The 13,914-nt window shown below is 42.1% G+C and overlaps 1 protein-coding gene across 1 annotated transcript in view; it reads right to left on the bottom strand.

Annotated features, from left to right (window-relative positions):
* Positions 1 to 13,873, bottom strand: part of SLC35F4 (solute carrier family 35 member F4) — a 233,642-nt gene extending 219,769 nt beyond the window's left edge. The window contains exon 1 of the mRNA XM_029952665.1: positions 13,697 to 13,873. Within this exon, the coding sequence (XP_029808525.1) occupies positions 13,697 to 13,799 (103 nt within the window). The 5' untranslated portion in view covers positions 13,800 to 13,873. The remainder of the gene's footprint in view (positions 1 to 13,696) is intronic.
* Positions 13,874 to 13,914: the final 41 nt, after the last annotated feature.

Below are 13,914 nucleotides of genomic sequence, written 5' to 3'. Positions count from 1 at the left end.
GAGAGGGATGCAAAACTTGAAAGACTATTGAATGCTGAAAATGAACTGAGGGTTGAAGGAGAAGGGGGGGGGGAAGAGGTGGTGGTGATGGTGGAGGGCACTTATGGGGAAGAGCACTGGGTGTTGTATGTAAACCAATTTGACAATAAACTATTGAGAAAAAAAAAGAGAGAAAGTCCTGCAAAGTACAACACACCAAGAGACAGAAAATAGACTCTAGGTACTTCATTAAGTCAGCTACCTCACCTCTCAACTTACTGCTCTAAAAGAAAATGAATTCCTTACTGCTTAAGCCAATATAAGTTGAGTTTTCTTGCAGCCAAATTCAGCCTGGAGGGACCTTGGGAACCAGTTGCCTTGGAAATGGATAAACTGGTTTGTGGTCTGCAGCAAGGGGTAAAAACAGAAGCGATGCCTTTATCAAATAAAGTCTCCTCGAGCTGTTTATTTGCCACAATTTTGATGCAAACACTGGAGCCACTGGCAGCTACGTTATTTCCCTTTAGCAAATAACTGGATGTCTCCCAATGCTTCCCATTCCTGATTTTCTGTTAATAGGCATATGCATATCCTCTGAGGAGAATGTCTATTCTGTGAGCTTCTTAGGAAACATGGAAGGTTGCAATGGTAAACTGTACCTGGGGAGATAAGCAGGTTGCGCTGCTGCTTTGGTAATGAAGGGAAGTTCGCATACCAGTATAACTTGCTGCCTTACACATCAGTGTGTAGTAGCATCCAAAATGTTGTCAATGATCCCACGGGAAACCCTGTCTATTGCCTTAAGAGTCAATTCCATCAAAACCAGTAAAGAGAATGTGGAATCCGTCTTGACTATCTGGAAGCTAATGCCTTTCCAGAAACCATGACTTGAAATCTTTGAATGACATTTGGAAGACATTTGTATCACCTTTGAGAGAAAAGGGAAGCCCATCCATAGAATAGACAGGTCAGTAAGGAGAAGTTCATTTTCCACCTTGTCTATTTTATAGATATAATAGACTATATAGATTAATAGATTATATAGATAATTATATAGGTAGATCTTATGATCTACTTTTTCATTGAAAGAGTTAAAGTCACTATTGTAATGCTGGTGAAAACCACAAGTTCTTTTGGAAACACAGCTTCTCAGGAAAATAAGGATCCAGAGTGACGTGTCATAAAATTTCTGTGCAGATACCCATCTGGGAATATGTAGATACACTGAAAGATGTACTTGAAAGCTAATTAGGCTTAGACAACCTTAAAATTGAAACACAAATTCCTCATCCTTTCTTTGCTGTCAAAGACAGCAGTTGCAGATCTTGCCTCAAAAGTGACCTCTTTGACTTCAGTGCCGTGGAAATGATGATTCCCACGCCTAAGGCCACTCCAAAATTTCAGCTTCTTATTCACGCCAGACTACAAGAGCTTTCTCATGGAAATTCACTTTTGAATAAAACTGAAGTTCATTCCTATTTAACACATTTGAATTATTTCAGTTTTTCCAGACATTGCCATTAAATTTTGTATGCATTCTCATAAAATAGAAAAACAGATACAATTGATTGGAATTATCAACTTTATAGCCCATTCCTGTGAAGTAATAAGTTTCCAGTGCAATAAAATAAACTGCATGAAAATGCCTGGTGTATATGTGTATTTGGGGGTGGGGAGGTAATCTATAGCTTTTTCTAGATTTTTCAAAGATTTCTGCATCCCCCTAAGTATTAAAAAGTAGAAATACTAAGAACTACTGTTCTATGCTATGCAACAGTCCTTTAAGATAGTATGTAATTACTATGTCAAGTCATAGGTCATTTCTAACCTGAATTTAATCCAATATCACGTTGTAAACTGGTAGTTACGTTTTCAAATGTGATCTGAACTAAGCCCTAAAAAACTAGCCAGGAAATTCCTATAAAATTGAAATTACCTTTTCATAAAAAGCCTACTGAAGAAATAGGACAATTGAATCCAACGGGCCAGACCAGATCCTTAGTGGAAAAACTGGTGAAATCCAAATAAAGCCTGGAGTTTAATTCACAGTAATGTACCAATATTGGTTTCTGAGTTTTGACAAATTTACATGGGTAATATAAAGTGATAACAATGCAGAAGTGTGCAAGGGAGATACAATAATTCTTTGTATTGTCTTAACAACTTTTCTATAAATTGAAAAATATTTCAAATAAAAAGTTGATCTTTTTTGCAAAGTCTACTTGAAATTTTTAACAAGACTTGATCACACAGTCAATAAATATTTATGGAGTGCACAGGCACTGTTCTGTGTGGGGGACACACGGTGCTGAACAAAATGGACAAAATCCCTTAGGGAGCTAAGAGACTAGTGGGCAGGAAAGACATTAAATAGTCACAGCAATCAACATAAATTGTGACTGCAGTTTGTAGGAAGTGCTGTAAAGAAAAAGTACAGTGGAGAGAGGTGCAAAGCTACAAAGTCCTCTCTGAGGTGGTGGCACTGAATACGAGACGTGAAGGATGGCTGGGAGCCAGGAAGGTAACAGCACCAGGAGTGGGGAAGGGCCTCTTCGTCAGCCAGGAGGAAAGAAAGGGACTGACCACATGCCACAATGCCCAAAGCACAATCAAGGCATGGAACAGTGCTGCCACCTGAAGAACTGGACCATGTAGGACCTTCCTTGTAGGCTGGGTTCAGGGTTTTATAGTTTTCCAAAGAGATATGGAAAGCCATTAAAACTTTAACCAGAGGAATAATCCAGTTCCTGCTTTTAAAAGATCATGATGGCTCTGAATTAGAAAGGAGCATGACAAGAAGCTCCTGCTTCAAGTGCTCAATTAGTGTGTGTGTGTGTGTGTAATTATATATACATTATATACTATTATTATATCTAAATATATAATTATATTATATAATAATACATTAATATTATTGATATGTATAATTAGTATATAAATGATTATTATATTATATTATTATATATAACTATACCATATACATTACATATTATATAATATGTTATATATAATGTAAATATACAAATATATAATACATATTTATATCGCATATGTTGAGAAATAAACATTTCTAAACACATTTGTTCTAAAAAGTTCCTGGTAAATAAAAATGTCATCTTAGATGTATTATATTACTTCTTTAGAACCTGCCACCATAAGTCTAGCGGAGAAGATGGTGTCCCAAATGGCTCCCAACTCACTCGACTGGATCTTTCCTCCAGAATGACTATGCTTAACCATAGTGTGAACAGACACAAGATAGATACCAAAGTCTTATGACTTGGGAGCTTAGCACGGTATCAGCAGCAAAAATCTGCACACTCTGACCCCCTTAGGAATCTTAGCTTTCACAGGAGATAAAGAATTCTTAGCATGTCTGGTTTTCAAGACCACGGAACCATTATCGACACTTCACTAGTGCCAACCTGGCATTAATCCAGGACTAAATATAGAAAATCCCAGACTGCAGAAAAGTGTAATTTTCAATATCTGTTTAAACTATACAATGTTAAATGTCATCCTCAATTACTATACCTTGAGCCTGAAGGAACTGGTGTGTTGCCCTATCCGACCTAGAAAATGAAAAATGTCTTCCAAACTTGATGTAAGCAGTAGCACGTCAATAAAACTTAAAGTAGTCTGCAGTACTGGGTGCGTACTTTTTAAACAGAACTCCCTAGGGACTTATACTCTTAAACAGACACTTGGATTTTCTTAGTTTGTAGAAATATCGTATCTATAACCTCACTAAATATTATCTTGATATACTCTAAAAACCATCAGAAACAGAAAAAAGGGAAGATTGGATCTTGATTGAAGCCTATGATTTGAGCAAAATACGTTTTTATGCAAAGCTCCGTGAACCAATAGCTATTAAGTTGACTGTCCAGCCAATTGCTCCTCTTCTCTGGAAACCTTTTCCCCTATGGTCAAAAATGCAACAGGAGAGAGTTTCTGGCAGACGTGACTACACAACCTGACCCTGTCCCAAACCACCAGTCAATAGAATCAAGAGTATGCACTTGACACAAATTGGGCCAAAGAGTCCCTTTCTCCGGGAATCTGGATTTAGAAGTAAGAGATTCTTGCTCAATCTGTCTGCTCTCTTGAATAGAGGACACGTAAACACTGGAACTGCTGGCAGAGGCTATTTTCAACCATTTGGACAAGGAAATTGAGAAAGCCAGCCTGCAGCAAGAGACAAGAATGGAGAACATGTGCCAGAAAAAAGAGATGAAAGGCAGAGAAGGAAGGCTTCCTGTTTTCCCTATCACCCTCCAGGACCTGATGCAGCCCATCCCACCAGATCCCTGCCCCGAAAATCCATGGAATACTCCCAGGATCCTTTCACTTCCATTTTTGCTTAAACCAGTTCAAACACAATCTTATAACTAGAGATCAAATAAGTCCTCATGAACACTCCAGGTCTCTCCATTTTATTTAGGCTCAAATAACTGAGAACCAGCTTGCACAAAATTTTTAAGGCAAGATCTCTGAAAGGAGAATCTAATTCCAGCCTCTCAGAGCAGATAAATGCAACAAAATTAAAAATGCTTATCCTAAAATGTTAAGCGGAAGAGAAGCAGGGCACAAAATTGTGTATATATCAGAATTATGACTACACTAGTGCTTATATTTGTCAAAACTCAAGAAGTGGAGCCCTACATGCATTAGGAAGAAAGGAAAGAAATTAACCAAAATAACAGTAGTTGTGCTAGGGTGATTAGTTTATTTTTCTTTTTCTCTATATTCTTCTGGGTCTGTAAATAATTAAACATTTTATAATTTCAAAAAATTAACTCCAAAGATTATGTAGAAATATCTAATGGGTTTATAACATAATGATATATTTTTTTAAAGTAGAACATAAAATACTGTTATGTTTACTGCTATATAAATAGCCTAAAAAGGAACTGTCCCTCTAAAACTCTGCATATTAAAGAAACACTGCAACTTCCAACAGACTGCCTCCAAATTAATCCTCAGCCTTCACTTCCTCTCCACCTGTTTGCCTCTCGATCCTATCTAACCCTACTTACCTCCAACCCATGCTACCCATTTTCAAATGGGATCCCCCCGTCCCCTCCCCCACTCTCTTGCCCCTGTTCTCTCTCACACTGGCACCCTCGCACTCCCCTCTCCTACTTGAAGTCTGGGCATCTCTAGACATGCAGACTCATCCCATCACTCATAGACCCTAGATTTGTCTCCTTCCTTCTAGATCAACCCACTGGGAATAACCTGATCACAAATGGCCTCCAGCCCATTTTAAACTACCATTAGGGGCAATCCAGGTAAGTGTTAGAAACTGCCCCTTTCGATGATAGCACCAGACAAGCCAGAAATCAGTAAGGAATGGAAAACCATTGTGAACTTGGATAATTTGTAAATGATCTTTAACGTTGCATTGCTCGAACACAACTTTTGATAACAACCCAAAATGCAATGCTGAATATGAAGAAAAAAAAAAAAAAGGTGGTAAATCACTTATTTACCAAGAAACAGTGAGCAAGGCTCTTTGATGGTGAAACCAACTCTATGGGTACATTCCAGTACCGTTCTACTTTCCTCCCTAATCATTGACAACTTTCATATATTGAACTGTGCCAGACATTGTGTTTCCCTTGTCTTACATAATCCTCCCAGTGATCTGTGAAATGACTACTTTTATTCCCATACTACAGGAACAAAATTGTTGATCTGAGGTGTTAAGTTACTTGTGCAAGTTTAAAGGCTAAGAAGTAGCAGAGCAGAATCATGTGGTCTTTGTATTAGACAAAGGCCTCGAACAGGCCTTGAATAGGCTCTCTAAAGAAAGTATATCTGAAACTTAATGTTAAGCCCACGGGTTACCTATTAGTAGTAGTAATATTCTATAATACAAATACCCAATGTATATGTAAATTTATACTTTAAATGAAAAATACAAAATTAGCATTGTAGAAATGACCACATTATCCAACATTAATAACATAAACAATGACATTCATACAGCCCTTATACATTACAGTTAAAAGCTACGTAACAAAGACTTCTCAATACTACACATCAATGGTAATTTTTTTTTTAATTTTTTAAAATGTTTTCTTTATTTTTGAGAGAGAGAGACAGACAGAATGTGAGTAGGGGAGGGGCAGAGAGAATCCAAAGCAAGGTTCAGGCCCTGAGCTGTCAGCACAGAGCCCGACATGGGGCTCAAACCCAAAACCCATGAGATCATGACCTGAGCTGAAGTCAGATGCTTAACCGACTGATCCTCCTAGGTGCCCCGATGGTAATTATTTATAACTATTTACAAAACACTACCTATTATATACAAAGAAACATAAAGCTTATTATCAGAGTAAAACAGAACATGAACTGGGAGAAAGATCTATTGCGTCATGTCACTAGTAAGAGACAATTTTATAATTTACTCTGGCCAGAGCGCTTAAATGTTATATATTGTACCGTGAAGACCAACAGCAACCATTTCAAAAGAGGGTGGAGGAAGGACCACATTATATTTCTTATAACTCTATCAACTCTGTACTACTCCATATTAAAAAAAAAAAAAAGCCTTTGCCCCCTTTCAAGCACAGAGAAACTGATGACGAAAATAGAAGGACAAAAAAGCAGAAGTTACAACCACAAAGGTAAAGTGACACCACTTGATGTATTCTCATTCTCTGAATAGGCACATCTGTTCGATTCATTCTTAGCTGCTGAATTTTTCCTTTCCCTCCAATTGCTACCATCATGTACTCTCTCTGTGTGTGAGGATAATTAACTCTCCATTTCTTCAAGGAAACTATACTCATTCATTCATTAGTACAATAAACTTTATTGAGCACCCAGAATGTACCAGACACTTTGCCTAAGAGGAAAATAAATAAAGAGAAGTCCTTGCCCTCCCTCAGCTCTGTGGGTGAGACAGTCTTGTGTAAAGGAAACAGCCAAAAATAGTGTGCTAAGTGCTGGAGCAGAGGTGAGTACACAGTATTATAGGAGCACAGAGGGAGGATTAACCCAGCCTGGGGCAATCAGGAAGCTTTACAGAGGACAGCGTTTAAACTCAGCCTCAGCCTTCAAAGATAAATAGGAGCTTTCCAAAGAGTGATGAAGGAGACACGGAGAGGAAGCCATCTGGCCATAGTGTAAAAAAGTCCTGAGGAGGAGAACACAGGGACAAAAATGTTATGGAAACTATGAACCCCTTGATGAGACTATGACCAGGGTTTGTGGAAGCCATGTGAGATATGAAATTTAAAAAAATATATATATATGCACTGACGGCACCTGTGTGGCTCAGTCAGCTAGACGTCCGACTCTTGGCTTCGGCTCAGGTCATAATCATGGTTTCATTGAGTTCGAGCCTCCAGTCAGGCTCTGTGAAGTCTGCTTCAGATTCTGTCTCTCCTTCTCTCTCTGCCCCTCCCCCCACTGTGTGTGTGTGTGTGTGTGTGTGTGTGTGTGTGTGTGTGTGTGTGTGTCTCAGTCTCTCAAAAATAAACTTAGAATACAAATGAAAATAAATTTAAAAAGTGAACTAAAAATCCAACAGTTTAGCGGATTAAGGTGCTTGAATATATGGAAGACTATGACTGCATTAAATTATTAAAAATATATAGACCAATGAGAGAAATGTTTCGTGTGAAATAAAAAGAATCTGCATGTGTCTACAGATATGAAAAAGACTGAAAGGATAATGTTAACCAAAGTGTGAATACTAATCACCTCTGGGTGATAGAATTATTAGTAATTTTGTTTTAATCTCCCTTTGCTTCTCTGCCTTCCAGATTTTCTGCATTAAGCATGCATCACTTTGGCAATTAGTGGGGGAAATGCGTGCTAAAATAGAACAATGCGAGCTGGGCTCAGACTGTGGCATGCTAAGGAGTTCGGACTTTATTCCACAGAAAATGAAGATTTATTCCAGGCATTTGATCAGGGACGTGAGATGAGCAGGTGTGCATTTTAGGAAATTAAATGATAAGGTGTGCATACTGGACTAGAAGGGTATGAGGCTGGAGGAAAGATGTGATGGATAGAAAGAACAAGGCAGTGCCAGTGGGGATGGAAACACATATCTGGGGAAGAATAGAGAGGACAACTTAACTGAATACGGGTAAGAAAAACGGGCAGAGGTTTGAGGATGACTCCAGGTTTCCGGGCAATTGGTTAGATGCAGATATTGGAAGCTAAAAAGCATAAAAAGAAGGAAAGGACACATCTTTAAGGACAGGCTGATGTATTTAGTTTTCTGTGTGACATGCCTAGAGGACATCCAGGTCAGAGGTCTAGTAGGAATTCGAAATGGTCTGGGTTTAGGAAAAGGGGACCTAGATATACAGACTCATGGGAGACAGCAAAGCCATGGGACTAAATGAGCTTACTCAGGGAAAGGAGGGTGAGAAGAGACAGCTGAGGCTGGAACCGGGGACATGCTAATAAATCAGAGCAGCATTCAGAGACATCAGAGAGCCAGAAAAGCCAGAAGTTGACAGAGTTCTTTTTGGAGATGCGATGGTCAACACTGGGATCAGAGTAAGCGGGGGAGGGTTTACTATTGCAGTAAACAACCACAGAACCTGGTCACTAACGGGACATAGAAAAAAAGGCCAACAGGTGCAAAGGACATAGAATAAAGAGAGACAGCTGGTTACCATCTGAGATGGAAGGTGAGGTGAAGAGAGACAAACACAACAGGGTTTACCCAGGGAGATTCTTCCAGGGAGCATGGGACTTCTGTGAAAGCTTCCAAAGCTGACCTATCGCGTGGCTGTTCTGAGACAGCAACTTCTGTACTCTTCTTTACAAACAAGAAAACTGCAGAGAGGGTCTCAGAGTCTGTTCCCGGCAGGTTTAAGACTAGAATCCATCTCTCAATCACTAGGGTTTAATTCACGACACATCAACATACCGCCTCCTTATACAAACACAAAAAGAAGGCTCGCTCCAAAAACATCAGTTATGGAATACAATAAAACAGTACTTACCTTTTGACTTGGCTTATGGAAATAACTTCTTGCGGCCTGCAGCTCTCTCTGACGGCCACCTCTTACCTTCCAGCTGACTTCCGCTTCCCTTTGATCCCACTGGGATTGCAATCCACCGATCCTACCACCTCTTCACTCTCTAATTACCTTGATTTCCTCTCCTCTACTTACCAGCTTTAAATTCTATGGTCAATAGTTACAGTAGTAACTTTCTTGCATCCATTTACTACTCCCTTTTCGCTATTATTTTATTCTACCCAATGGATAATCTGCACTCTGGTTAAGTCCTTCTCTTCACTTGCTCTGTGTCCTCATTGTATCAGTGACTATAACAACCTACTGACTGATCTCACTTTAAATTTGTGGCCAGAAACTTTCAATGAGCCCTTTAAGGCAGCCAGACGACCTTACTGCCCTTCCTGGGTCTGTTCACTCCCTACTTAATGATTCACACCTTCCCTCTCCTCCAGCCACTACCACACCCTCCCCGTCCTCACAGTTGATTCCTTGCTTCTTCTTTGGAGAAAACTAAAGCAGCCAAAAAGAAACTCAACGGCCTCCCACCATCTTGGTTACCCACCTTCTAGAACCTGCACCCACATACTCTGCCCTGCATGAAATGTCTTTTATCCTGTGCCATAGATTCCATACCTTATCTCTCCCACATCATGGATTATTCTTTCTCTACTGACTCATTCTCAGGTGCATGCAAACATGCTGTTATTTCTTCCATTTAAAAAAAAAAAAAAAACTTCCTTGATCCTACAATCCCCATTGGCTCTGCTCCCCTTTGCATAAAAATAATCCTTGGAGAGTTGTCTATGCTCACATTTCCAAGTCCTCTAATTCTCTCTTATACACAGTCTAGTAAATTTTATCCTACCTTACCTGCTCCTGTCAGGGTTCTGGTCAATGTCAACAATGACCCCCAATTGCCAAATTCAGTGGTCAGTTACAAGTGTTTATTTCACTTTTCAGCAGCATGGGACTCAGCTAATCCCTTCCCCTTGAAATTCGTCACTGGCTTCACCAGGGTATCACACGCTTCTGGTCTTCCTCCCACCTCCCTAAGAGCTCCTTCTTGGTCTTCCTTCTCCCCAGCCTCTTAATGTCTGAGAGCCCCAGGGTTCAGCCTGTGTTCCTCTTCTCCACACAAATTCCCTCCTTGGAGATCTCATCAGTCTTAGGCTTCAAACAGCATCCAAATGCTGAAAAGTCCCTAATTTATATCTCCATTCAGACGCCTTTGAAATCCAGGCTTACCTTTCATCTCCAATTACATTTAACATTCCCCAAACATTATCCTTAGCCCCAGGCCCCCTCTCCCTTGAAGCCATCGCACTTCAGCTGTTGGCAACTCAAAGCTGGTCAAACCAGAAAAGACAGAATCACATTTGGCTCCCCTCTCTCTTGCAGATGCCTTATCCAATCCCCCGGTAACCCCTACAGGCTCTAACTTCAAACAGCTGCAGAATCTGACCACTTGTTACCACCTGTTACCACTCTGGTTCACGCCGACATCATCTCTCACCCAGGTTATTGCAATAACATAACTAGCCTCTCTTCCACCCCTGCCTGAATAGAGCAATCAAACTGATCCTTTTGAAAAGTAAGTCAGTCAAGTCACATCAATCCTTTGCCAAAACTCCAGAAAGACTCCCCAGCAAAAAAACTTACAATAGCCCTACTTTACCTGAGCCCCTGCATCCAGTGACGTCTTCTCCAGCCATTCTCCCAACCTCTCACTGCACCTCAGCCATGCAGATCTCTATCCTTTTTCTCTAGCATGCCAGGCATGTTCCAGCTCAGAGTCTTGCACTGGCTGTTCCCTCTGCCTGGAACAGCTTCCAGATGTCCACACATCTAACTTCTTCACATACTTTGAGGCTTTGCCTAGTTGTGGCCCCCTCACTGAAGTCTTACCAGATTGGCCCATTTAAAATTGCCACAATCTCTACCCACCCCTCTCAGAATTTTTCATTCTCTTTACCCTGTTGTGATTTTTTTAAACCTTGAAATATACATTATTTGTTTATTATTATTGTCTGTCTCCGCTCCTTGAAACTTCAGCTCCAAAAAGGAAAACATTTTAAACATTTTTGTCTGTTTGGGGAATGGATGCGTTCTTGGCACATAGGAGGTGCTCAAATAACACTTGTTGAGTAGATGAGTCTATTTCCCCAACCAGACCATAAGTAACTCAAGGCTAGACAAATGCTTCAATCATTTCTGCACCCTGATTATTACCCTGATAATACCATACAAACCCTGATATCATGTATCTCATATGCATATATATATATATATATATATGCATACACATTTCTTTTTTGTATCAGTCTGACTACTAGAATTTCTTCTGGACAAGGTACTCATCTTCCTGATTGCCAGGGACGGCACCAGTATACATTAATGGAAGGTTGATCACTGATGCATCTCAGAGGTGAGTCCCCATCTACCTCTAAAAAGGTAAGTGGCATAGGTATCAAGAGATCATCCTTAAGGCCTCACATGTGAAAACGGGAAAGTCCCCTTGCCTTCACGTATTATATATTCCTCACCATAGCCTTTCCCTAAACATATCCCTGCAGACGTCCCCCAAGCTGTTGCTCATTCCTGGTAACAGCTAAATCAATTGACCATATTGTACTGGTTTGCTTCAATGTGTTTGTTTACTAGTTGAAGCCTGCATTAAGGGCAGGATTATTTCATGGTGTTCGGCTGCCTGGCTCTCTTCCAGCTCTCTCCTCTCCTCGTTTTCACTGTGCAAAATAGCAATCTCTTTCTACCTCCAAAGGCACGAACATCCTGAAAGTTATTTGACTATCATGTAATTCTCTGTGCTCATGAGATTCTGTCTTCACTGACTTCTGTGGCCTGAAGTTAGGTTAAGTGCTCATCAAAAATAACTATGCCAAATGTATCTTTATCCCTGTTTGCTTCAGTTCCTGTCTCAGCCAATGCTCTTCCCTCTTTTTGTCCTATTATTGTATTGCAAATGAAACATGGGCCGCTATTTGAATGAGCATGAAAAGATAATACGAACACGGTTTTATTTAATGTCACTTTTCCAGTAATCCATTTGGTTTCTTTATTAACCGAAGCTCCATTGTTATAGAAATTATAATAATAAACTACCCTAAGTCTTGAAATTTCAGACAGCTTCCACGTTCTCTAAGCAACCAAAATCCCATGGTTCCTAATTAAAATATTCAAGTGAAATCCAAGTAATGTCCACATGGCATACTAGTGCTTTCACTTAAGTTTCTAGGGTTAAAAAAGAAACCTTTTGCCAATAGGGGGGAATAAAAGAAGTTTTTAAATCTATAGTACAAAGACTTCAAACTGCATTCCACAGTGTGTTATTTTCTTTCCAGAAAATTCTAACACTATATAATTACTTTTGTATGGAAAATGAATAATGTAAGCTTCTAAAAACAGCTAGACTGAAACCATCCAAATCAGACAGGCCTTTCCTGAAACCAAATGAAATATCAAATGAGAAAATATCTCTATGAGAACAAAGCTCCGGAATTATCATTAAATAGCGATGCAGCACAGTGGGGGCAAAAGTTACATGGAAAAAAAAAGTGTTTTCTCGACCATGTGTCAGGGTTTGTCTGCATCAGAGAAACTGTAACATTGACCAGACCCCAAATGTCACAGAAAAATACCAGTCAGAAATGCATCTAGGCTCTTGCACGGGTCCTGGTTAAAAATAACAGCAAAAACATCAATTAAGCTCCATCTATTGCGACAGAAATGCACTGATATAGGAAAAGCGAGATCCCACCTGCATGGGAATTAAGCCGCAACTAGTCCCCTATTCGGAGAAAAATGAGCTTCACTTCCGTCTCGGGTTGAACTAATCCCCGCAAAGATAGCCAGTGGGGTTTGTGTGTTGGGGTAGGGAGACGGAGTAGAGAGCACCCCATCGCCCTCCCCCCCCTCCCCCGAAACTGCTCTAGAAATGCGAACGCATCCGCGCAGCACGACCTCGCTCAGCTGGGAGAAAGCCTGTGCGGAGCCGAGAAGCCTACTCCGGCTCAGAGGGAGCCGCGACGTGCGGCTGGCAGCGCGACAGCTTGGCCCTGTCGCGCCTTCCTCTTGCACCCACCCCACCCCCAGCCGTTTGCACGGGTCTCTGGTTCCAAGCGCCGGCACCCGGAGACCTGAGCAGGTTTCTCCCTGCCCGGGGCGGACGACCTCGCAACGACGTTTTAGCAGGAGTAATTCCCGCGCTGGCAACGTCTCGACAGCCGGAGTGAACGGGCAGAGCCGGCCTGTGCCGGGACCCAAGTCTGCCTCGGTCGCCCCTGCCGGCCCCACCCCCGAACCAGCCCAGCCTGCGCGCCCCGCCTGCCGCCGGGCACCCAGCAGGGGCGAGGGGGAGTGCAGCACCTAGGGCTGACTTTCCGCTAAGTAAACAGCCATGGCAGCCTTCCCCCGGTGGTAAATGAGCCAGAGGTGAGCCGGCCGACGGCTGCCCGGAGCGCTCACCGGGTCCCCCCTGCGCTTCCGAGCCCAAGACTGCGACTGTTTCCAAACTCCTGGGTGCAAACGGCCCGGGCCCCCGTTCTCTCTCGTGGGTCACCACCGAGAACAACGGACACACTTTTCGCCCTAGCGGCCCCACCGCCAGCAAGGTGGCGTTAGCGGTTCTGGCAGGGCTGCAGGTGTCCGGACCGCGCGCCCTCCCGCATCCCACCCGCTCCGGCACCTGGAGCAAGGCGTCTTACTTTTCTGGCTGGAGTAACCCGGGTAGTAGCCATAGTAGCCGGTGATCCGCAGGATCCGGTCCTCGATGGTGGCCACCCCGTTGGGGGCCGCCTTGACATCCATAGAGAGCGCGGGGCGGCGGCCCCGGGCGCGGCGAGGCGGAGAGCGCAGCGCGGGGCCCGGGAGCTGGTGCAGGTGCTGCCGCCGCCGCCGCCGGTGCTGATATTGCAGCTCGTGC

Source organism: Suricata suricatta, chromosome 9 (assembly GCF_006229205.1).
Source record: "Suricata suricatta isolate VVHF042 chromosome 9, meerkat_22Aug2017_6uvM2_HiC, whole genome shotgun sequence".
Lineage (NCBI taxonomy): Eukaryota > Metazoa > Chordata > Mammalia > Carnivora > Herpestidae > Suricata > Suricata suricatta.
Note: the sequence above shows the minus strand (reverse complement) of the source record. Positions and strands in the feature narration are given on the sequence as shown.